General features: G+C 36.4%; 1 protein-coding gene across 6 annotated transcripts in view; it reads left to right on the top strand.

Annotated features, from left to right (window-relative positions):
- The window catches only part of LOC115418093 (putative tyrosine-protein phosphatase auxilin), a 247,364-nt gene that overhangs the window by 197,997 nt on the left and 23,271 nt on the right, over nt 1-26,096 (top strand). For all 6 annotated transcript variants that reach the window (XM_030132417.1, XM_030132414.1, XM_030132412.1 and 3 more), the window contains 5 exons: nt 10,000-10,135; nt 20,210-20,259; nt 21,398-21,546; nt 23,342-23,464; nt 24,216-24,349. In XM_030132417.1, coding sequence (XP_029988277.1) covers nt 10,000-10,135; nt 20,210-20,259; nt 21,398-21,546; nt 23,342-23,464; nt 24,216-24,349 — 592 coding nt within the window. The remainder of the gene's footprint in view (nt 1-9,999; nt 10,136-20,209; nt 20,260-21,397; nt 21,547-23,341; nt 23,465-24,215; nt 24,350-26,096) is intronic.

Raw genomic sequence — 26,096 nt, 5'->3', positions numbered from 1 at the left:
TTAGAAATGCTTTAATTCTAAAAACAGACCAAAACACACATGCTCATTAAAGAAGGTAGTGATTTAAGAGGTTTCTTTGTGAAGAGAATTACTAAAAATATGGCAGAATACATGATGAGAGACTAGAAAATTTTGTGCTTGTTGTGTTTTTATAATCAGCTTTAAAAACATTAACACAGCAAAGTAAACCAGCCTGATTTAATTTATTAACACTATGAAAACTATGAATATTTTCTTTTACAATATGACTCAAAGGGGATATAGATATAGATGGACGCGGACAACATTATAATAGTTTTTTTATGTGCATAGTTCTTTTATGGGGCATTCTATTTATTTAGTGGATGATGTTAGCAGGAGAATGAGTCACAGTGAATCAGAAAATGAAAGTAAAATGAGCCTTTGGGTTTGTAACCAGCATCTACACTCATAAATAAAATGTTGAATATTTGTGAAAGCCTCAAATACAAATAATCTCAACGTTTCTACACCAAAAATCCTTGTCTTATCAATACAGATTTACAGAAAAGTAAAACGACAACACTTATTTTTGGAATCTGGATTAGACTGACGGGATGTAAATCACAAATTTATCACAAAATAATCTAAAATACAATGCAGTTTATGCTATAATTTCCAGCACAACTCATTTGTCTTATTTTTATGTTCACTTTATGTGACATTAATTGAATTATTGGATAAAGCTGACAGGGATTGTTAAGGAGAAAGATTGAAAACAGGGGGGCAAACAAAGTAAGATCACATTTGGGACTTTGGGATTAGTAGTAAAATTTTAAAAAAGTAAAATAATTTGAGTGGACTGGTTCCAAATTGTTCCATCCACCAGAATTCTATGTTCCAGAGTTTATCAGTGCAGGCTTTTCTCTTTCTGACAATGATATCAAACTCATGCATCTGCACTTGCAAAAGGAAACAACATTGGAACCAAATAAAACAGTTGGATTGTTTCTTAAAACTCTGTGTAGGTGTATTGTTTTCAACACAGATTGCCATGAAAATTGATGATGAACTGGACTGACAAGTGGAATTAATAATAGTGTTGTTATCGATAAAATCTTACATAACAGAAGAATGGCAGGCGTTTTATATTAAGACCGAGACCATCATCTGTGGTTTAAAATGCTGCTTTTCAGAAATGTTCAATAATGTTTCGACCACTAATCCACACATATGCTTTAAAAAGGTATAGTTTCTCACCTTTTCAGTTATACAGGGTGGGGAAGCAAAATTTACAATGAACATTTAGTTGTTTTTTTTCTCAGCAGGCACTACGTCAATTATTTTGAAACCAAACATACATTGATGTCATAATCATACCTAACACTATTATCCATACCTTTTCAGAAACTTTTGCCCATATGAGTAATCAGGAAAGCAAACGTCAAAGAGTGTGTGATTTGCTGAATGCACTCGTCACACCAAAGGAGATTTCAAAAATAGTTGGAGTGTCCATAAAGACTGTTTATAATGGAAAGAAGAGAATGACTATGAGCAAAACTATTAAGAGAAAGTCTGGAAGTGGAGGAAGCAACAAAAAATGTACCAAAGCTTTTATTAAAGCTCTCAAATCCAAAATCCTAAAGGATCCAACCAAATCCATGAGAAAAATGGCAATTGAACTTGAGGTAGACAACAAGACCGTTAGAAATGCAGTAAAATATGATTTGAAGTTAAAATCTTACACAAGAACACCAAAACACTTGTTGACAACAGCAACAAATCCAACTTGAGCAATTTTTGGGAATCATGTTTATGGCCGCCTTCTAGCCCAGATCTAAACCCTCTGGATTCTGCTATTTGGGACGTTTTAGAACATGCTACCAATAGAACATCACACAGCAATGTCGACTTTCTTAAAGATACTATTAAAGAAGAATGGGAGAAGTTGTCACCCAAATATTTGAGGAACACTTGCGCAAGTTTCAGGAAGCGTGTGAAGGCAGTTATTGAGAAAGAAGGAGGACACATAGAATAAAAACATTTTCTATTATGTAAATTTTCTTGTGGCAAATAAATTCTCATGACTTTCAATAAACTAATTGGTCATACACTGTCTTTCAATCCCTGCCTCAACATATTGTACATTTTGCTTCCCCACCCTGTATTCTCTAGTTCTTATTTATTCATGTAGAGCTGGGGTGTCAAACATGTGGACCGGGAGCCAAATCCAGCCCACCAAAGGGTCCAGTCCGTACCTTGGGAAGACTTTGTGAAATGTTAAAAGTACACTGAGATTTTCAGGGTTTCTGCAGGTATCAGCATATCTAATTTAGTGCTTTTTAATGCCCTTTTTAATGCCACTTTAAACAAATTTAATGCCCATGTCCAACCGGAGATACAGTTTTATATATAGTTTTATGACGGTTTACTGTCGACAGGCTTTAACCAGGTTCTGAATAGTTCCTCCTCCAATCACTTCCGCTGAAACTTGCATTTTCCAATTTTTACGACATTTGCTAATATTCCCTCCGCTCTTTCGCATGAGCACGCTCACAGCACGTTGCATTCCGAGCATCTGGTGTTGTGACTTCCTGTATCGGCTATAAACAATAGCCAATTAAAGGGTTCCGCCTGTCAATCATCACACTATACTTCCGATCAAAATTATGAAATGTTTATATAATAAAAATAAATCATGAATAACAATGCTTTTTTTTTCCCATCAAGTGTATTTAATTTTTTAATGCCTCTGGACATCGAATTTAATGCTTTTTAATGCCATTTAAGGCCTTAATTTTCACAAAATCTATTTAATGACTTTTAATTCTTTTTAATGACACACAGAAACCCTGATATTAACAATCATTTTAGTTCAGGGGCCACATACAGACCAATTCAATTTCAAGTGGGTCAAATCGGTAAAATACTTCCATAACATCCAATAAATACTCACAACTCTAAATTTTTCCCCTTTAACCATTTTCATGTATTTGCACCAAAACAAAGTATACTTTCAAAAAAATGTGAATAACTTGAACAAATATAAACCACCTAAAATGTCTTAAGAGAAGTATGTAGAATTTTAACAATATTAAGTGTTTTACTAAGTGTTTTATGTATTTGTGGATCCACTGTGGATGTGTAAATGAAAAACTGAAGCATAATATTGTTAAAATTACACATATTTTTCAGTTTGTTCATGTTATTCACGTTGTTTTAAAGGATAGTTTGTAGATGTAAACATTTTCATGATATAATTTTGCTTTTTTCACTCTAAAACACAGAGAAAAGTTTGGAGTTGATATTATTTATATATTTTTATGTTATTATTGTACTGGTCCGGCCCACTTCAGATCAAATTTGGCCGAATGTGGCTCCTGAATGAAAATGAGATTGACATCCCTGATGTAGAGGCTCCATTGTGAATGTGTTTAGATCGTAACATTGTACATCATTGATTCATTAGAATGTCCTACTTTGAGCCAATGAATGGATCTAATTTGCTTCTGAACGATTGGTAGACAATTATTTGGAAGTCTGAAACATCTGAAGTTAATATTCTAAATACAAAAAAAAAATCTTGCTATACATTTTGTCTGAGTTACAATCACATTTTGACATTTATTATTTTTCATGAAAACTGTGTCTTTAAATGAACAGGATGAAATCGAGGTTGTCCTGAAACACATGATGTTTGATGCCAGATTGTGACCAATACTACTGAAACTAAATAAACTAGTACAGATCAGGTCCCACAAAACCAGTTCTTGGTCTCTGAGGGTTAAATGTAGCTACACTAGTTCACGTGAGTCATTCCTGTAGACGTCTATGCACAGCAGCGGAATCCTCTGGATAAGCTGTAGAGTAGATGATTAATCATACACTTCCTGTCTCATCAGCAGCATCTATAATTAATCAGATTAGAGTCCGGGTTGACACCGGAGTCATTCGGGTTCACAACACAACACAACACAACACGCCTGAGCCCAGTGTATAGTAGAGCAGTGTGGTGTATTGGTCTGTCAGTCCTTATTGTTGCATGTATGCGTCCGTCTGTGTCATTCACACCAACCGGATAGGAGGAGGGAGGCATTCAGACGGCCCACTGATCCCTCTGGACAGAACTAGAGCTCCCATCTCTCTCTCAGTCTGCGTTTCTATTGGTTGACTTTGTGAAAGCAATAGGGGGTGGTTCAGCAAGGAGGAGGGGTGAAATGTCGGCCCGGTCTAGTTGTTTCATCATCGTCGCAGCTGCATCAATACCTGTGTAGGTACGAGTAGGATGTGGATTTTTACTACTAGTCATGTCAGGCTAAGTGGGTGGGAAATGTGCATGGTAAGGTGTGCAAAAATGGAATAAAACTTACTGGTTTTGGTTAGGATTTGAATGAATGAAGTCGTGTCCTGATGCTCCGTTGTCTCCACGCCATGACTGATAAAAAAACAAAAAAAAAACAAACAAAAAAAAAAAGGCATCCATGAGAGTGAAAAGGACCAAACAAACAAAACCTTAACATCAACTTAAAAAAACAAACAAACAAATGGAAGACAAAATAAGGTATAAAAAAAACAAACAAAAAAAAAACAAAAAACAGTACAGCTCCATTCTCATATTTCCAATTCTGTGCCAACATGTTATCAACCTATATAGAGTGTCTGGAAGAAAATATACAATATATATTAAATAAAATTTTATACGTGCAAATCATAAAGCCATCTACAAGTGTCAAAATGCATAACACAACACGAAAACTGTGAATAATTCTTCCAATTAATTAACAATGTGAAGTTTTACATACAAATCCTTATTACCTCCGCCAAGGAGGTTATGTTTTTGCCAGGGTTTGTTTGTCTGTTTGTCTGTCCGTTAGTGTGCAACATAACTCAAAAAGTTATGGACAATTTTCAGGGTTTGTTGGAAATGGGATAAGGAAGAACTGATTAACTTTTGGGGGTGATCGGGGGTGGGGGGGCCCACGGGGGGGCCCACTGATCAGCCTTGGCGGAGGTCTGCGCTCTCCGAGTGCTTCTAGTTTACTAATGAAATTAAATGTGAAACTCATTTAAGCTCCCACATTCACATTTAACTGCCTTTTTTGCATAGGCATTGGTTACCAAATGAGATGAAGGCAAGACAGAAACACCCATTTTCAAGTTATTACTGAATTTTCACAAAAATGTATAAATACATAAATACAACAAGAAAACATTCAACATGAGCAGATGTCTGGAATCCATTCAGTGATTGGTTTAGTGTGGGCTATAGTTCCAGTATAATAGGCTCACTGTCTCGTGTCATATAAATGTTAAATTTTTGATGAAAGTGTGCTCTTTCAGTCAACTTCTTCATAACAAGGAAAAAAAAAATCACTAACACTGATCTAGCTTTGCAGTGTCCCTATTAACCCTCCAAGATCCAAACAGACACCGGCAACTACAGAATTTACTGATCTAAAATGTTTAATAACTTTTGATCCACTAATCCTATCAACACATGCAAACCATTCTGATAAAATATAGTTTTCTTAGCTTTTTGTCGTCATCAGCCATTTGGACATTCAGAGGCTCCGTAGTGAACGTGGAAACACCGTCATCTTCTGCAACATTGATTCACCAGTAAAAAGCATGGAGTTGGATAAATAACAGTGGACTGTTGACAGTTGGTTTAGGTTCAGTTAATGATCTATTTTGCTGAAAAAGTCACTTTTTCTTCAGTTCTCTCAGTACTGATATAATAAGCTTTGAATTTACTCTGAGCTTTTATGAACATCTACATGATCGATTAATTAAATATAGGAAAATACTAAACTTTCACTGAAAACCACAAAATGCAGAGGATAGCATTGTAATAAATGGTGATAAATCATCAATGACACTTTGGATGTAGAGAAAAATTCATCTGGAAGCCACCCAAAAATGCTTCTTGGTTTTTAAGGTTTAAGCCAATTCCTAGTAACAGTTGTTTTATTTGCTGCCAAAATAAAGCAAGTCAAATAAAGACATTTTTTCAGCACATCATCCACAGTATTCCCAAGATACATCACCAAGCAGGTATTTAAAACTTAACAGCCCAAAATGATTTTTCATTTAGCCAATATGGTCTTATTTTTATACAGTTTCAAAAAACATGTGAATGTTAGGCCTCTGCAGTCCCACACAGTCTCCAGAGAAGGCCAGGTTTTTGTCAACAAATCAAACTAAAAAAGTAAAAAAAAAAAACAGGTTTTATCTGAGGTCTAGCCTTGGAATCTTTCCTTTTTTTTCCTAAGTGTTGATGTCACGTTGTGCAGCTAAAGAGGAGAAGAAATGCCCTAAGCACAAATCAGCGCTCACCTCAGAGCTGAGGACAGTGCAGTGCAGTAAAAAACAAGGCCTGCTGTCGGATAAAGGCTGGGAGGTTTACAGGGACAGATGTGTCAGTGTTACAGCACAAGGCTTTATTATTTTTGTCCTTTTCATTATGTGCCTCTGTGTATTGTCCTCTGAGTTCAACGGCTATTGTGTTCACAGTAACTTCCATCAGTGACATGGAAAAGGGCACTTCTATTTCTGTAAACGCAGTATCTGTCCATGTAAAGGAATTGTTTGCATTAAACTTTTGCAGCTAATGTGTATCAGTCCCCTGTGTATAAGAGCCTCAGTCTAATGGCCAAATCTGATTTTAACGCTGGTAATGTTGCTTCCCACAGGCAAATTTCCATTTGAGGTTTGGAAATATTCATAGGTCATGTGCGGAATTATTTCAACAAACTGGAGTTGTATTCCCCTCTTCCACATAATTCAGTAAGAATAAATATTTTGTTGACTTACAGTCTAAAATATCCTTAATGTGGTCAACATAGACAAGGAGAGAGAGACGAAAAGAGGGATCAAGGAAAGACAATTGTGTGTTTGTTGAAGGGAAATGATAGAAAAGACATTTTATAATGAAAGCAGTGTCTGTATATGATCGCTGCAGAAACTGTGTCTTATTATTCCTCTGCAAACAGTGACTTGGTTATGTCTTTATGTGTTGGAAAATCGGCTATTAAAGTTGAGAAAGCACCCGTTCATAGCCTCACAAATGTTATCCACAAGAAAACAGACGAATCTCAGAGAATTTCCAAAACAGCTTGACATTCAGCAAGAGTAAAAATAAGTATTCAAAGGGTTTTTATTTACTTGGAATCAGAAACACCCACATTTTGACCTAAGTTTGATCTTACCCTGACTGACTGAATTGTAATTAGAGAAATAAAGGAATCTAATCCTATCTTGAATACATAGAATGGTTCATGTGGCAAAACCTGAATTACCTTAGTTTCCTACAATTTATACTTCTTAATTTTTTCTTACTTCTTAGCCTCATTTGTCAACACTTGCTTTGCTTCTTAGTGGTAGCAAAAGTACCATAAACTAATCTATAACAACAAGATGGTGTCTAACTTGAGATAAAAGTGGACAAGCCACAAGGCCATTTCATTAGACCATTTATAGAAAGGCTAAAGCGGCTAAAATTTACTTAGGGGGTCAAATGAGTGGCCATTTTTATTTAAAAAAAAAAAAAAAAAGTTGTAAAAAATGCATAGAACTGTGTTGAAATAATGCTAATACATTTGTACACAGACTACTGATATTATTTGACAGTGGAAGCTATATTTTCAGAAATGTTGGATTTTGAATAGCACGTGTATGTGAAAACTTTTGCTGGTGGACGGATGTGACAGTGGACAGACATGACATTACCCATGATGACCAGTACTTTATTAGGAATAAACTTATATACTTACTATTGCTAATTATCCTCTTATTCATAAATGCTAGTATTGTGGATCTAAAACAATAACAGCTTAACAAAAACACAAAATGTGGCAGTGGACAGATGTGTCATGGTTGTTACAGATCCCATCATACTGATGCTCGGCAGCCATGCCACCATTTCCACAAATGATCCCTGAGCAAAAACTAGTATCAGAACTATTTATTGTATAGTTTATCATCATACTAAAGAGTAAATAATAATATAGAATTGTTATTTCTTTATAAAAATGCTTATTATTAGAAAACTGTTGATTTAAAAAGTGACATGTGACATTCTTAATGTATGTATTGGCGTAACATAAGCAGGATGGATCAGCACCATACTCCATATTGCAACCTGTAAAAATAAAACATGTGATATGTAGTATATAATCTTGTAAGAAAAACTGGGGAACCTAAAAGAATAGAATATTTGTTTTTCATGTAATTTCAAAATATAAAATATAACTTGGCCATTTGTGACATGAAAATATAGCATTAATGGTGATGAAATTGGACATTTTTGACCTGAAAACATAGTTCATATGACCATCAATATGTTGCAACAGAACTGAAATCCTGTACATTTGCATAATTGCATTTACCAACACAAAGTTCCTTTGGGGATTCACTTATATTGATTTCTTATGCACAAAGACATAAATAAGACCTCTAAGCAAATTTTAAGCTAAAGGTAAAAAAAAAAAAAAAAAAAACATGAAAATTATCGCTTTATTATCTCTGTAGGGAAATTCTGGGAGGGAGTTTCTGCATTTTACCCATTCTAATAACCACACAGTACATAGCATTAGCATTAGCACACATTAGCAGTAGTGAGCTGACATTGAAGGCACTCGATGAACAACTCCAGATCTCTATCGGTACCGTGGTCGAGGGCACCAAGAGGAGAATTAACGTGTACGTACCTGTTTTTAATCATGTAGGAAACTGGAGGAAACCCAGAAAGACTCCAGTCTGAAAAAGGGCCGAACCGGAAACGTCTTGGTGTTAGATGTTAGCTTAGCTGTTAGCCGCCCAAGAAGCGGTTACAAGCTAGGACATTGCTCAGGAAATAGTGCATGTTTGGGATAAGTACTTCGAATTTGGGTGTATTTTTGTAGTATTTCACACAGATTGAACTTACAAAGAAAAAGGACGTTCCAGGTTTGGAATATGGAGTGAAGAAAATGTATTTTGAGTGACGAAATATTGAATATCAAGACTTGTAGCTATGCTAATTTGTTTGCAATTAAATTTTTTGCTAAGCCATTTTCAGGAATTTGAATATATAGTGTTTTTTTTTTTTTTTTGTTACAAACTGGTGTTGAAGTATAGTACAGTATAGTATAGTATAATATAATATAATATAATATAGTATAGTATAGTATAGTATAATAAAATGAATCCATTGTCCCTATGGGAGGACACACTAAGTTCTTTTTTATACATATTGTTAGAATATACAGTTTAGGAACATATATAAACCTAAGCATTATATAATTAGAATGCAATATGTTATAACCATAATTTCTATGTTGTCCCAAGTAAAGATAAAGATGAGTAAAGTTTATTGCTATTTGCACAGGTACATTTACACTACAAGTACATTGAGATTTCTGTTAAGTTGCTCTTGAGTTCAAGGGGGAAAAAAGAAAAATGAAAGAAATGTCTGTACTTGTAAAAAAGAAACTGTTAAAATACAAATAATAAAGTAAAATAGAAAATAAATATACACCCATAGGAGTCATAAAAGTAGTCAAGAGAAATGGAAAAATCAGACAAAATAAAAGCTTAGGCCTTGGGAGGTTATGGTCTGTCAGGATTGCCACTGTTGTTGCTATGTACTGATCCATAAAGGGGAGAAAGAGGATGAGAGGGAGAATTTCTCAGATCACCCGAGGGATGCTGACTCAGATATGGCACTTGGGTGTCATCCAACGCTTGCTTACTCTTCACAGTGTACACACAAAGTCAAGCAGTAAAAGCAAAACCCAGATGAGGAGTCTTGTCTCTTGTCCATCATTCTTTGACGCCTACATGTGTTTTTAATGTTAACAGTGACTCACATTTATCACTGAAGTCAAATAAAACAACCCATGAAGGATGATGTAGCTAAAAGAGGCACAGCAGAACTTCTCAAAAGGCATAATCAGCTTTTAAAACAGCATTTGTCTGTTAAATGGTTTTAATACAGCAGCATGTATGTGGAATTGAGTGTTTGCAGTTTATTCTGATCGGATAAATGTTCTTTTTCCTCAGATATGGACGCCAACTATGGAGGAGGACTGCTGGATATGGTGAAAGGAGGAGCTGGGAAGTTCTTCAGCAACTTCAAGGACAACCTGAAGGACACGCTGAAGGACACGTCCACAAAGGTCATGCACCAGGTCGCCACGTAAGTGACAACTTTGTTCCTGTACGTCATGTGGTTGTTGTTTAGCTCCTACTGCCATTTATGTAGTTAAATGACTGACGATGATCGACTGGGACTGGGCATAAATACATGTTTAAGACACATTTTTCTTGTCATGTACTGCAGCGAGAAGGTCAGTCCCATTCACAGTGATTGAATGTACTTTTACTTAAATACTGTGAGGGACATATGCTTTTTATGCGACTACTACACACACACACACACACACACACACACACACACACACATATGATTTTACATTATAATCCACTATATATGTGCTAAATATAAACCCATATAAATACAGTATACGACTGACTATAATTTATAATTATATACAATTTTCCTTATAATTTATACTTCAAATGATTATCTCAATTATGTTATTATGTAATATTGTTTTAGGTAGAAGATTCAAAGATTTTTTCTTGTCAGTTTGCTTGATGCACAGACATACAGAGAATTGAAACACTGTTTCTCTTTCACCTTTCTATTAAATGGCAGGCAATTTTTCATTTTTTCATTTTTTAAAGAGTTAAAAATAGAGTAAGAATATACAAATGGTATAAAAGATAAAGTATTTACTATAACAGAATAGAAAATATATTAATCAAACCTATTTACAATAACAGTGGTAGTGCAATACAGTAAGGGTTATGAGGTGAGGAAGTAAATAATGGAACAAAACAGCTGTAGATATGACAATATCTATGTTGTGGGTTATATACTATATAACCCACAACTATATTAGTTTACATAAATGCATTATATATACACTATTATTAACAATTATGTAGTTTTGGATGTAAATTGTCCAAAAGCTGTAGAGAAAACAGAGCAATGTGGCTGGACTGAGGCTGGAGGGAAGCAGCAGAGTCTGGCACAGCTTGGTCCTCCCAGTGTTTTTGTGCACAGGCATCTGCACTGGGCAGCACAAAGGGGCCTCTGTATTGTCAGAAACACACATACGCATACACACAACCCCCCTCACTATTGACTCAGCAATTTTGATCATGATTATCCCTCTTGTGTCTCCCCTCCTCTGCTTGGCAAACTCCCACTCTCCTGTCCTGCCGTTCCCTGGTGTTTCTTCGTTTTTCCATGCTCGCCTCTCATCTCAGCTCCACCTTTCCTCCTCTTCTCTTCTCTCCTCTCCTTTCGTTGCCGCCTATCACTCCTCTCCCGGCTGAATTATTCATGGCAGTTCATTGTGCCAAATAGCCAGTGCACTGCTGATACAGAAGGATTGATTTCATTAGGGCCTATGTGTGGTGCTGGGTGCTTGTGTGGCCTGTATATGGCCTGTATGTTTGTGTAGGTGGTTTGGAAAAATAGGGCGTGGGAAGTACAGTACCATGGCAACCAAGTTTAAGGCCTCAAGTAAGAAAGGCAAAAAATCATGCCATGATTTAGTATGCTTTAGAGCTGCTCAGACAGGTTTCTTGAAGCTCCTATGATAAGTGTCAACACACACTACCCTGCTGGCACAATGATGGATGGTGCTGTTTTTCTGCACACATAACATTTACACTAAACGCTGTATTCAAAAAGAACACAAATGCCGACAGTGACAAGGCCAGGAATGATTCCTTAACAATGAGGGTGTATCTTCTAGTTTATATGGCCCATAAATACACATAACTAAAATGTAAATCTCCAAGCATAATTCTGGGATTTCTAATATACAATATGTAATTAAATGTTTGGGATTCTGCCTGATGACCATTAGGCTATTATTTAACGCAGGTTGTTCAATAAGGATAAAACCCGGAGGCAAATACTGCTGGCTATTAGTGAGATATGATAAACCACCAGCAGACTCTGATGTTTGTGGGATATATAAGGGATAATTTACAGCGAGCCTGTCATCACTGCAAAATAAACCTCAACAAGGCAATGAATCACTCAGAAGGAGCTTATTTTATAATGACGACCGGCTCACTGTACATGATCCTGTTTTGTACATGGATACTTACCAAAGAAATGCATTTACCAACAAAAAATGGATTATGGATTAATAAATGATCTCCAGAAGCTGTGATCTGAACTGCATTTACAGTGCAGACTATTATTCATTGACTGATTGATTCAATTAACTGCATCACAAACATCAACAAGTCCATATGTACTGTATTACTCTATTTTTCTGAAGGCAATGTGAGTACGCAAGTCTTATTTTAGCATACATTATCTTGTATGCAAGATAAATACTATACTAAAATTTATTAAGAAGTTTCAAGTAGAGGGATTTATTTAACGTAGTTGGATTGGAAACAAATCATTGCAAAACTTATAATACTTGATTAGCACAAATTCTTACAAATTGTGTACAACTTGTTTCAAAATTATCCAGTTATAAAAGACACAACCTGGATGAAACTAAGCCAATAGATTACATCCTTCTTTTGATAATTACTGACTAATATGACTAATATGTTTCAGCCACAAGAGGTTGAATAGTGAGTAGTACTCATCTCACTTTGTAAACAATCATCGATTTGCTACTAGCATAACGATTGGACTGTGTTTCAATGGAAAAGGTGAGAAGAGAGGTGGATGAAGTGATTACCCATCATACCTAGTGCCTATAGTTCAACCCTGTGGGGGCAGTGTTATGATATGGGGTTGCTTCAGTAACATTATATGTATGTATGTAGTATACATTAAATGAGGTCAGCTGAACTTGAATATAATGAATGACTAAATCTGAACATGTGTGAATTTGTTCTTTGCTGATGACACACACATACAGTCACGGAGAAAATTCTTAGACCACCCTTGTTTTCTTCAATTTCATGGTAATTTAGTTCCTGGTACAACTAAAGGTACTTTTGTTTGGACAAATATAATGATAACAACACAAATAGCTCATGAGAGTTTAATTTCAGAGCTGATATCTATCCATTTTCCATGTTTTCTTGATAATAACCAAAATCACTTCAGTACTTACATCAGTATCTATGGGTACTGACAGAACAGTGCTTGTAGGCATTCCATGTTTTCTTTTCTGTCTGTTTTAGTCATATGATACACACAGGAGTTAGTACTTGATTGCATAACCGTTGTTTTTGATGACTTTTGATGGTCTAATCGTTTTTTCCGTGACTGCATTCCAAGATGACAACACCAGCATTCGTCAGGATCAGATTATGAGACATCCTTTTTACATGTGGAGTCCAGACCTGAACCACATTGAGAATCATTGGGATGTGATGGAGAAAACTTTACACAGTCCGACTCTCCATCATCAACACAAGATGTTGGTGAAAAATTAATGGATGGAAATAAATATTTTGACATTTATTGTGCCTTTGCAAAAGCAATTTCACAGCCCTGTAATCAAAGTTAAAGGCAGTCCAACAAAATTCTGTGTGAAGGACTTTGCTTATTTTTATTCTGTCAGTCTACAGTAACAGATGCATTGGTGACTCCTGGCTGCACAAACAACAAGCACCATTAACATTATGTGAATTTTATGTGCCTTGTGATAAAGTTTCTCAGTGTAAGGTATGATAAAGGAAGAGAATATGAACTCCTTGACTAAGAATATTCTATCTGAAATAGCTGAAATGAAGCTGCTCAGCGGTGTTTAAATAGCTTCATTGTGTGACTACTCATTTCTGTAGATTATACAAAGTTACTTGCTTGTTGAAAATTAGGGTTTTTATAATGTGGAGCAAAATTTCTTCAGGCTGACAGCGTGTGACAGTCTCTTTCTATTTATTAACCGAACACTTCAGTTGAGATTCCCCCTGAGCGCACTTGATGTAAAGCAAGACCTGTGCAAACACATTTAATAATCAGGTCTTGTTTTGACGCCCTGGCTTAATTTCATTGGTTGCTCTGCTTTTGTCTCATCTGTATTCAAGGCAAAGGGCTGTTACTGAATTATTTAACCCAGCCTGCATGTTTGTTTACCTGGCTGAGGAGAAATTTTGCAGGGAAACCAACGTGGCAACAACACTCAACAGCGTGTCCCTCTTCCTGTGAGAAACACAAGGCGATGGAGGCTGGGTGGCTGATCTGGTTTTTCTGAAAGGCACAGTGTCCTTGGTCCAGACCGCCCGGCCCGGCCCACCCACCCAGACACACATTCATCTCCCTCTCCTTCCCTGACTGTGTCTCTTTCTCTTTCACCGGTTTTTATCCATTTCCTTTCATTTTTCTCCCTGGTTTGTCTCATCAGTTTCAGAACCACTCTCTGTTGACATTGTTTCTTTTGTTCGGTGTCTGTGTTTCCAGCACCCAAAATATTTCAAGCATAACAACTCTGACAAAGCTAAATTCTGTTTCTGGAAGCTTTCCTCTTGTTCACTTGAAAGAAGTTATGTCAGGTCATGAATTTTATGCACTGCAAGGCAGAGGTGCTATACACATATGACATCCTTAATTCTAGTCCTAGTCCTTTTTCTGACACTAATAATTTTTAACTACTCATAGCAGGATGTTATAAAAAACCTGCTAAAAGGGGAAAAGTCTGCTTAAAGAGAGAATTGTAGAGAGGAGCATGGCAAGAATATTGAAGATCCAAAGTAATATCCATAGGGATCTAACCCACTTAAACTGACTGAATGTGTGTGAATGTGATGGGTTACAGTCAGAGGAGACACTTCTTTGCAGATGTAGTTTCACCCAAAATGGTTTTCGTACTCCAGATGATTACTTCCCACAAAAACATAAACATCAGGCCGTGCGCTGCTGCTGGTACATGTGTTGGTACAAACAGCCCCTTGATTATGGGTCACAAAATGTTTTCTAAATGGAATACAGAAACATGAAGTACAACAGAAGTTGAGCAGACAGTTTTTTTGTGTGGTTAGAAAACAAACAACAAAGTCAGAACTTAACAGGATGTCATCGTTTGATATGTTTGATAAAGATTTCTCCTCTTGGTTTGTGAATTATAATCAAAGACAGATGCAAAATAACCACGTTAAAAAATGTACATAATGTAGATAGATAGATAGATAGATAGATAGATAGATAGATAGATAGATAGATAGATAGATAGATAGATAGATAGATAGATAGAGACTTTATTGATCCCGAGGGAAATTCAATATGTAATCTTATTCTTGCAACATTGTTTTGAAATCAGCATCTAATTATTTAAGGAGTTATAGTGTTTAGAAAATTAAAAATGACCTAAAAATTATCATTAGTGTTGAGACTGAAGAGTCCTTATCTTCTGTCAAAGATGCCAGTGGACTGGATTGTAGAAACGACAAAAGAAAGTGACAAAGTGATGACAACAAGACGCACTGTTGTTTTCTCCACTGGATACAGCTCTAAATGAAAGGAATTGAGTTTGATGCTGAAGTAGCAGCATTTCTCCTATAGGGGTGACTTTGATTATGAGGCTTATGAAGGTATAAAGTTATTATGTGATGTTATTATCTTTGTTAAGTTGCCGTTTGTTGATCCACACTTCTGACCTTGTTTGTTCGATTCCAAACAGATCTTTAATTCAGCTACTGACAACACAAAACGTACAGAAAACAGAGGTGATTAGTGGTTTTACTGTGATTTCTGTCTAAAAACAGAGCTAAGCTAACAGAGCTGTAATGTAAACTATCAGCTGATGCAGCACGTGAAGATTATCAGTGTTATTTTAACCGACTATCAAAATAAGTGTCTATGAGTTTTAGTTTGATGAAGAAAACTTGCCAATACCATAATACAGATGTGTGTAAACAATGAGCTTTATACTTTATTCAGTGACAGTTGCAGTCTGTGGATACACACAGTAGCATGGATTCATCTGTGGTTTGGGCCCTAAGTGAGAGAGAGTTTGGAATATCAACTCTACATTTAACTGTAACATAATTAGCTCAGATTACATCGTACAACCACATCCAAGGACAATGTCTGGCCCTTATCTGTTAAAAAATCCCCAATGTCCTTCTCTTTGTTTAACTCTACACCTTGCAGTGCATTTTAATTGGCTGCAGTTCTATTCTTGAGAGGTCAGGAAGAGCTGCTTTGCATCATCCATGGCTATTGGCCGTGACCGTTAAAACCTGACACCTGACCTGCTTCTCTGCTCTAATGACCAAGTAGCTATATCTGGAAAGGAGAAGGATTAAACCACAGACTTACACATAGGCTACCTGTAATCTGTAGTGATAGCATCCATCTTACATGAACAAATAAATGGAATAAAATTGCAGTTTGTTAAACTTTTCCTTTCCTTTCCTTTCCTTTCCTTTCCTTTCCTTTCCTTTCCTTTCCTTTCCTTTCCTTTCCTTTCATTTCATTTCATTTCATTTCATTTCCTTTCCAACATCTTTTTTTTTCTGCACCACAAATAAAATATATGTCTGCTGTTATACCACAGTATGTGTTTTCTAGCTTTGATAATACCTTTTACTCAGTCACACCATTCTTGTCACTCTGTGGAACTGCCATTTGCATTTCACTTTGGGACACTTGGATTAAAATAGAAACCTGAACTGTGATATAGCTCCATTATAATGAGAGCTTTCACTCGACACAGTGGCAGTCGACTCCCACATTCTGTTCCTCTCTGCATTGTTTGTGTGTATTTATTTTGCAGAACACCATATCTAGTACTATTGTGATACGTTCATATTTACTGTAAGTTTTACTGCAGTGCTATTTATGGTAACACCTGGATCTAAATTTGCAGAAAATCCTAAAATAGTGTTGATGGGCTTACTCCCAGTTTGCAGCAGGCTAGTTGGACAGTACTGCATTACATAACCTGGTCTAGGATTGCACTGAGTCCATATGGCATTCATCCATGACCACACAGAGATGACTAGTGTAGATCAGACTGACTCACTGGATTTTCACAGTAGGAAACAACTCAACTCAATCTGACACACATTAGCATACTGATGTGGTTTGCAGGAGCATAACAGCTCTAAACAGAATGGATCTATGTTGGGTAGCTGAACTGCTTGTGCTGCTGGGTATGGACACAGAATGGCTAAAATTTGCTTAGAGGTCTTATTCTGTCTTTGTGCATAAGAAATCAATATAAGTGAATCCCCAAAGGAACTTTGTGTTGGTAAATGCAAGTTATGCAAATTTACAGGGTTTCAGTTCTGTTGCAACATGTTGATGGTCATATGAACTATGTTTTCAGGTCAAAAATGTCCAATTTCATCACAATTAATGCTATATTTTCATGTCACAAATGGCCAAGTTATATTTTAACTGAATTTACGTGAAAAACAAATATTCTATTCTTTTAGATTCCCCAATTTTTCTTACAAGATTATATACTACATATCACATTTTATTTTTACAGGTTGCAATATGCAGTATCGTGCTGATCCATCCTGCTTATGTTACGCAAATACATACATTGAGAATGTCACACGTCACTTTAAATCAACAGTTTTCTAATAATGAGCATTTTTATAAAGAAATAACAATTCTATATTGTTATTTACTCTTTAGTATGATGATAAACTATACAATAAATAATTATGATACTAGTTTTTGCACAGGGATCATTTCTGGAAATGGCTGCCGAGCACCAGTATGATGGGATCTGTAACAACCATGTCACATCCATCCACTGCCACATTTTGTGTTTTTGTGTCAGCTGTTATTGTTTTAGATCCACAATACTAACATTTATGAATAAGAGGATAATTAGCAATAGTAAGTATATAAGTTTATTACTAATAAAGTACTGGTACTGACCAGATCATCATGGGTAATGTCACGTCCGTCCACTGTCACGTCCGTCCACCAGCAAAAGTTTTCACATACACGTGCTATTCAAAATCCAATGTTTCTGAAAATATAGCTTCCACTGTCAAATAATATCAGTAGTCTGTGCACAAATGTATTAGCATTATTTCAACACAATTCTATGCATTTCTTACAACTTTTTTTTTTTGACAAAAATGGCCACTCATTTGACCCCCTAAGTAAATTTTAGCCGAGAAATGATCGCTTTAAAGGCATTTTCTGAATTTGCAGTATACTGAAGCAAATTTCACTCTTCACACAAAACCCCACTCTGCACCTGTGTCATGCTGTGTGCTCTCTCATCTGTTGTGTAGTGAAGATAAGTTGTAATCCAGCAGCAGTGGGTGTTTGTGTGTGCACTGCAGCTCCATATGGAATAGCTAAATCTGGCAATGAAAGGCATTGCCTCTCAAATGAAGAATTCACATATGGTGTTACTTTGATCCCAGGCACTTCAGCCCAGAGTGGTGAGGCTGAAATAAGACAACTTACGCATAGATGCTTCTGCTCTGAAGCCTGTTGACTTTAATCGCTTGTACGTGCATGACATGAATCCTGATGCACTGACAGCAAAAAACCAGATCATCCCATTGGATACTCAACATCGATGTACGGATATCCTCCTTAAAATGATTTGATATTTTTCAAGAGGCATAATTATGAAGATAATGTGACCCTCTAGTGTCAAAGAATCTGTCTGCTTTATCTAGTGAAATATATAATGGATGTAAATACAGATAATACATTCAGACTGATGGGAATACAGCTGCTCCATCATTAAATTAAACATGACCTGCCATGAATGGGTGACCTGTCCAGGGCTTAACGCACCTTTGTCCTTTGTCAGCCGGGATTAACTTCAGCTCCACCTCAAACCTACGAAGCATTAAACAATTAATGAAAATGAATGAATTAAATATGATAGTTCTGCATTAAAACTATTAAATGAAATTAAACATTTCTTATTTTTTTTAGTATTTTGTTTATAATACACATGAGCATTTCTGGGTTTATACATATATGGATGTATAGTGCTGTGCAAAAGTCCTATTCCAATATTAAATTTGTTAGTTTAATAAAGTTCTAATGACCACACATATGCATTTCTCAGTCTCAGTGTATTAAGATCCAATCTGGATATATATGAAGTATGTATAGCAGTAAAAACTAAAGTTCCAGGGAAGAAAACACCTTATATAAACCAATTTAGTCATATTTGGTGTGATCTTAATATGTCTTTAACCCTTTTATTCAGACAGTATGAGATTTATTGCATTACATTTCTGATGTTTCATACCAGGTTTCATTCAACACGTCAGATGTTTCTAATTGTTCGTGTTGCTTCTTGTCATGGGGTCAGGGATCAGAATAGATTGTGACTTTAACCATTACAACACATTTAGTTAAATTATTTGTTTGTCTTATAAGGCTTTGCACATATTTCCTGTATTTTTTTTTTTTTGTTGTATCTGAAGAAAAGAGAAAGAGAAATAAATAAACACTCTCATTTCAACCCTGAAACAACAACAAAGGTAAAGAGGACTAAGACTTTTGCACAGGACTGTATAATGTTCATTTTGTTCAATATCAAGTCTCTTGTTGCTCATGATGAGACACTGCCTTAAGGTAGTTTGGGTACAGTAATTTGACAAGACTGAGCATATCCCTCTGTAAAATCTATACAGTGTATGCATACATAATTTGTCTGTGCTATTAAAACTCATTACTAGTTCAACATAATAAACCGTGCCCTGTTATAATTACCTTTTACTGATGTTAAATATCCGCAGTACTATAGTATTTAGATCATTAGCTACATCTTCAATTATCAGGTTGTAGTTACTCCTTTTGTTTCTAACCTTTTCTGTATATTTATTTATTTACTTATGAACACCATTAGCTATTACCACAGTAAGAGCTATTCTTCTCTGCGCTCCACACAAAATACAAGCGAGACATTAAACATTATTGACAACAACTCGTAATAAGTGAAAAAAAACACGTGCAATATTTAGCTCATGCATTAATTAATATCGCAAAAACAAAACAAGATGTTCATGCATTTCATTACTAGGAATAACCAGTAATAGATAAACTGACAGGAGAGTGGATTGTCTCATTTATACACATTTTAGTATCACATTTACACAAGTCAAACGGTGACTTTGAGACTTGGTACAGTGATACTAGTCCACAGTGTTTAGTCAGTAAAATCACTTTTCATCATGATCATATGTAAACTGATTTGTTTGTGGCTCTGCTCTTGTTTTGGATTATTGTGTCATTTTTTTTCCTATATTAATCTAAACATTGTTTTTCTTGTTTCAGGTACACTAAAGGAGAGCTGGATATTGCATACATCACATCCAGGATCATAGGTAAATACATGTACTAGCTCATAAACCTTTTGTGCCTGTGACAGCTTTGCATACTTACACTGTAATATTTTTACTCTGGGTAATAGATAAGTCTAAAACCCATTTTACACTCACAGTGTCACTTCACTTTAATACGAAGGTGCATTTGGTTTTAATTTACGACATAAACAGATGAATGTAGGCACCTGCAGCCTCAGCTTTCCCCCCCCGTCCCGTCTCTTATTATGAAACTGCTCACAGTGTTACATAGTCATGAGTGTGGAACAGCAGCGTGTCCTTCAGAGGACGGATGGACATTTACTACCTGAGGGCTTCCTTTCCCATCATCCTTTGTGTGCAGCCACTGATAGTTATGCTTGACGCTGTTTGCAACTGGAGCAAACCAGTAGATCTTAAATGTGGCCCAAATGTAGAAATAACTAAATCCAGAAGCGTTTCTTTATTAACCCTTTAGATGCCTGAGTTCTTTTTTTTTTTTTTAATTTAGTATCCAATTTTGATATCAACATTTCTAAAAGCTGTCTGTTTCATTCAGGTATGTTGCTTGTCACAATATTCTGACTTTGGCGCTTAAAGGGTTAATTTGCCTCTATAATGTTCATCCTATTGTTATTACACTGTATTTCTGGATGACTGTACTTTACTTTAATTGTATTAATACATTTTTATGTGACTCTCTGTCAGTACGATTTTATGTAGTTGTATGTTTATTACTTCTATTATTCTTTAAGCACTTTATTTTTAGTTTCCTCTGGATTTATGTAAAGATAAACTGAAGGGCCTTTGTGTGTGAAACAAGGTATATAAAAAAAAAACTTTGCTTCTGTAGCCAGATATACAATGTTGTGCATAAAGTTGGAACAATTTTAATACATATACCTCGTTTTATTCTGCTTTATACACATAAGTAGCCATCTTTGACCTGGTGCAATGATTACATACTTAGCCCCAGTTACACTTTAATCAGTAATAAATCACAGTGTCACAGTCATTTCATGAAAAGAGGTAAAAGTATTTTATACCAACTTTATGGGCATCATAAGTGTAGAAAAAGATGAGACATTTTACTCATTATAAGTAAAGGACCATTGTATAAAAGTCTTTCAAACAGCTAATTTTTGGATGTTTTTTTTCTCAGTTATGACGTACCCAGCAGAGTCTGTACAGATTGGATACCAGAACCACGTCGAGGACATCCGCTCCTTCCTCGACAGTCGCCATGCCGACCACTACACTGTCTTCAACCTGTCACAGCGCAACTACCGCGGCGCCAAATTCTCCAACAGGGTGAGTGAGTGACACGACTTGATTTATTGGTAGGCATCTAGTTGTTAGTGGTCACAGCAGCATTTTTACTCCCATGATTACTACAACACTAGAGTGAGATATGGAAACATTTTTACTGTTAAGTTACTATTTGTGGTCTGCCGACATTTTAATTTGATGCTACATTTGGCTCATAAACTGAGGAAACACCCTTAGGGTGGCCTCTAATTAGATTTCCTCAAATCAGCCCATCATTGCTCCCTCTTGTGTTATTAAAGCTACAGTGATTTCTATAAAACAATCTGCAACAACTTGATATAGTATACAGTCAAGTTTTCATGTCTAGTGTCTTACTTATGTACTAATTTGGTCCTCCAGCTACTTCTTGAATACCCACATCTGATATGTAATACTGTTTTGCTGCACATAGATGGTCTAAAATTAAATTGTGTTCTTTTTCAGTGAGTACAGTTGTTGTTAGATGCAATAGGATGCAATGAAACACACTGGAAAACTAAAACAATAACTTCAGGGTAACTTTTTCGTCAATCAGCTATTTGTATTACAGAAAAGCATTTTCAGTCTAATTTTAAAATAGCATACAATTTACTCTCACTGATGACTTGTACTCATTAGAATGGTATTTGAAAGCCAGCAAGCCTTGGAAGATTGTTTGTTTTTGTGTGTCCTATAAAAAACAGGCAGTTTAAAGGGGGTTTATGTAGTAACAGAACACACTTAGTTCTACCAAAACTAGCAATGAATCAACACTTTGGGTCAGAACTGGCACAGTTTAGTCTGAACCATGAATCAAACGGCAACATAGCAAAGATAATAACATCACATAGTAGTTCTATACCTTTATGAGTCTCATAATCAAACTCACTGTGTAGAAGAAATGCTGTCATTTCAGCATCAAACTCCATTCTTTTCATTTACAGCTGTGTCCAGTGGAGAGAACAACAACAGTGCTTCTAGCTTTTATCACTTTGACATTTTCTTTGACTCTAAAAGTTGTTTCTTAGTGGTTCTCATGCCATCTGGTCATTTTCAGATGTTTTGGTCAAAGGCCCTGTGGTGTTAGTTTTCCTCACTATAGGAGACCAACAGAGTGACTCACTACTCCCTCTAGTGGTCACATAAATCCCCTGGCTCAGCAATGTAAATATTTGTAAATATTTTCAGTTCTCCACAGTCCGATACATTTGCATCTTTGGCAGAATTTTACAGGTCTTTAATATAAACTTTCTAATGATAATTTCAGGTCATTTCTTAATAGTTGAAAGTAGAAATCTAACATATCGCCCCTTTAAAGCTAAATATCTTGTCAAAAAGTTGGTTGTAGTACCTATTTGGAAGATATAAATGTTCTCTGTTACATGTAATTCTCAAATTACTGTAAGACAGCAGGGATGAATCATGTAGTGTTGTGTTGTACAACATCCCTCAGTTGGATGTATGCAGATGAAAGACTGCCACCCTTCGGCAGACAATTCCAGGGAAACTGAGGAGTCAAGCTGTTGGGTTCATATGGCCAAGATGGCTGCCTGTCTGCTGTGAAAGTTGCTGTATCTCTAGCAGATGACTCATCATGGCAACTGCTTTGTTGTTGTGCTCTGCTGCAGCAGTACTGTTGCTAATCTACACCTCTCCTTTTTCCTCCCCTCTTGTTTTTTTTCTTGTTTTTCCAATCTGTTCCTTCACATTTCCTCCCATCTTTCCACTGCCTTTTTGCATCTACACATTTCCTGTACTTTTCCTCACTCTTTCTCTCTGTCTTTTTTCATTGTTGCTCCCACTCTCATTTCCTGTCCAGGTCTCAGAGTGTAACTGGCCTTCTCGTCAGGCCCCCAGCCTTCACAACCTTTTTGCTGTGTGTAAGAACATGCACAACTGGCTCAAACAGAATCCCAAGAATGTGTGCGTCATCACCTGCTCGGTAAGAACATTCACATACCTTCACTATATTTCTTTTCGTCTAATTCAAGTAGAGACCAGTTAAGAATGACATGCATCTGTAACCTATTCATGTACTTTAATCCTATATTTACACAGTTCATGGGAAGGTGGTTTTGTTCAAGGACTGGTTTAGTTGGTTCCATCATGTTAGAGCAATGCACAAGCATAGCTTAAATAACAGATGAGTAAATGAGCAGTGTTTCCAAACTTCAAAAGCCCGACAGAACGGTTAACTAGTTGCACTTTAAGTAGGTCTTAAAATGTGCATACTTTTACAGACAACCACCATTTAAAAATTCAGGGAAACTGCACTCTGTATTGGTTCTAATTCGGTGACAACAGTACTGTACACCAGCATGTGGTAGTGTGTGTTATTGCCAAGTTACTGCGGTTTGGCTGTGGCTTGGCAAAAGGCTCTGTCTTGCATAAGCTCTGCCAAACGGTTCCTTTCTAATTTTTTTTCTTTTGCTTCAGTTCACAAGAATGTTTTTGTCTCCCTGTAGCCTTACATGACCCTGGATTAAATTTATAATGCTGCGTAAATCTCACTGACATTTATTACACTGGAGCTTAATTGATGGCAAATATGTTTCTTACTTAAAATGAATATGTAATGACATTAAGTAGATCCTCCCAGAGCTCAGGTTACATTGGAGAAGTCAAATGTGGATTCAACAAACACCAGCTGTAGCATTTAACCTCAGTGCTTCCCTCATGTTGTATGTTTTTAGGATGGTCGTGCTCCTTCAGGCGTCTTGGTCTGTGCCATGTTCTGCTTCTGCCACCTCTTCAACAACCCGATTCCTGCCATGCAGCTGCTCAGTGCCAAGAGACCAGGTTCTGGTCTCTGGCCTTCACACCGCAGGTACAGTAGGTTGTATACATCGTACACAGTGGTGTAGTCCAGGGTATACGGCGGTATACGGAGTATACCTTCTTATTTTTCAGTCAGTATTGTGTATACCCACTTCTAAATCCACCTGATACGTTCCTTTCAGTAGTATCTGAGCCAAATTGCCCATGTTTTCCCCTAGGATGGTGAAGCCATAAACCGCCGTACTCTGCCTCTAATTGCTGCCTTCACTGATTAGATTGGTTAACTTTAGGCATGAGGAGTGGTGAGCCAATCAGAGGTAGAGTAGGGCAGGTCATGCCGAGGAAAATATTGCTAACTTTGCGCTGGACACCTCTGGAACCTGACTGGACACCTCAGGTACCAGTGCCACCCCAGTTGACGGACAGGTCATTGCATGTCTTGTTGAAAGATGCGCGATTATTGAAATGCGAACAAGAAAGGCAGAATAAACGTCTTTCAAGTGAGTGACACATATTGAGAGAACCTACTTTCATGGAATACATAATTCTGAGGTAAGTTTTAAGGTGGTTTTAGAACGAGTCACTGTTTTAAACTACTGGCCATATGACTTCACATTTAGAGACAAGATGTTGTCACCAATAGTTCAACTATGTGAGAAGGCTAACGTTATGAAAGGCTAACGTTATCCTATGTTTGACTCATGTTGAATACATTTCCATTTATGCAGCTGCTTTTGTGACCAATAATACCTACAAACTGCTCCTGATCAAGTCATGACAATTTTATAATAGTGAGCAAATACTACTGATGGATTTTGGGTAAACTAAATAGAGTCATCTTACATGTCACTGTTTCTAAAACAGGGCGTTTTTCTGGACTACTTAAAAAAAAAAAAGGCAAAAATTGAGAGTATACCCACTTCTCCAGGGATGACTACACACACAGCTTATTCTTCTTTCTATCTGAACCCACGACAAGTAGTAGTAAATAAACCTAGAACAGCCAAACAGGACTGTCATTACTTTACTCCACATAAGCAGGATCTATTGGCTGCGGTGCTAACATATATTTAAGGACGGACGTTTTATTAGCCTGTCAGCTGGTGCAGCGGCTGTAGTATTTATCAGGCCACGCTTCAGTAAGATTTCTCTCATATATTATCGTTTCAGTGCAATTTTATGGAAATGGCAGCAATAACATTGTTCTGGACTTAACTCATGGTGCTTAAATTGATGTGAACACTTATCAGAGTGTTTCACCTCTCTCCTACTGCTCTTAGCCTCTTAGATTGATATAAACTGTGCTGCTGTGTTATGAATAATAAGCTCATTCATTTTTATGTTTTGTGGGACTATATTGTATTTCTGCTTTCAAGTATTAAAAAATGACCTAAATTTATCTTTAGAGTGTTTTGACTAAAGAGCAATGGAGTTCTGCCAAAGACGACAAAATATTGAATTGTAGAGATATGAACTGAATTTATGTACACCGACAAGGCGGGGGATTTATGTGATCGCTAGAGGGAGTAGTGAGCCACTGTGTTGGTCTTTCATGGTGAGGAAAACTAACAACACGGGGTCTTGGACCAAAGCATCAGAAAGTGACCAGATGGGATGAGAACCATTATGAAACAACTTTTAGAGGTTTAAGAAAGTGATAAAAGCTAGAAGCACTGTTGTTGTTTTCTCCACTGGACTCAGCTGTAAATGAAAAGAATGGAATTTGATGCTGAAATGGCAGCATTTCTTCTACACAGGGCAATTTGATTATGAGGCTTATGAAGGTATAAAGTTAT

The sequence above is a fragment of the Sphaeramia orbicularis genome, chromosome 4 (assembly GCF_902148855.1).
Source record: "Sphaeramia orbicularis chromosome 4, fSphaOr1.1, whole genome shotgun sequence".
NCBI lineage: Eukaryota > Metazoa > Chordata > Actinopteri > Kurtiformes > Apogonidae > Sphaeramia > Sphaeramia orbicularis.
This window is presented reverse-complemented; position numbering and strand designations above follow the sequence as displayed.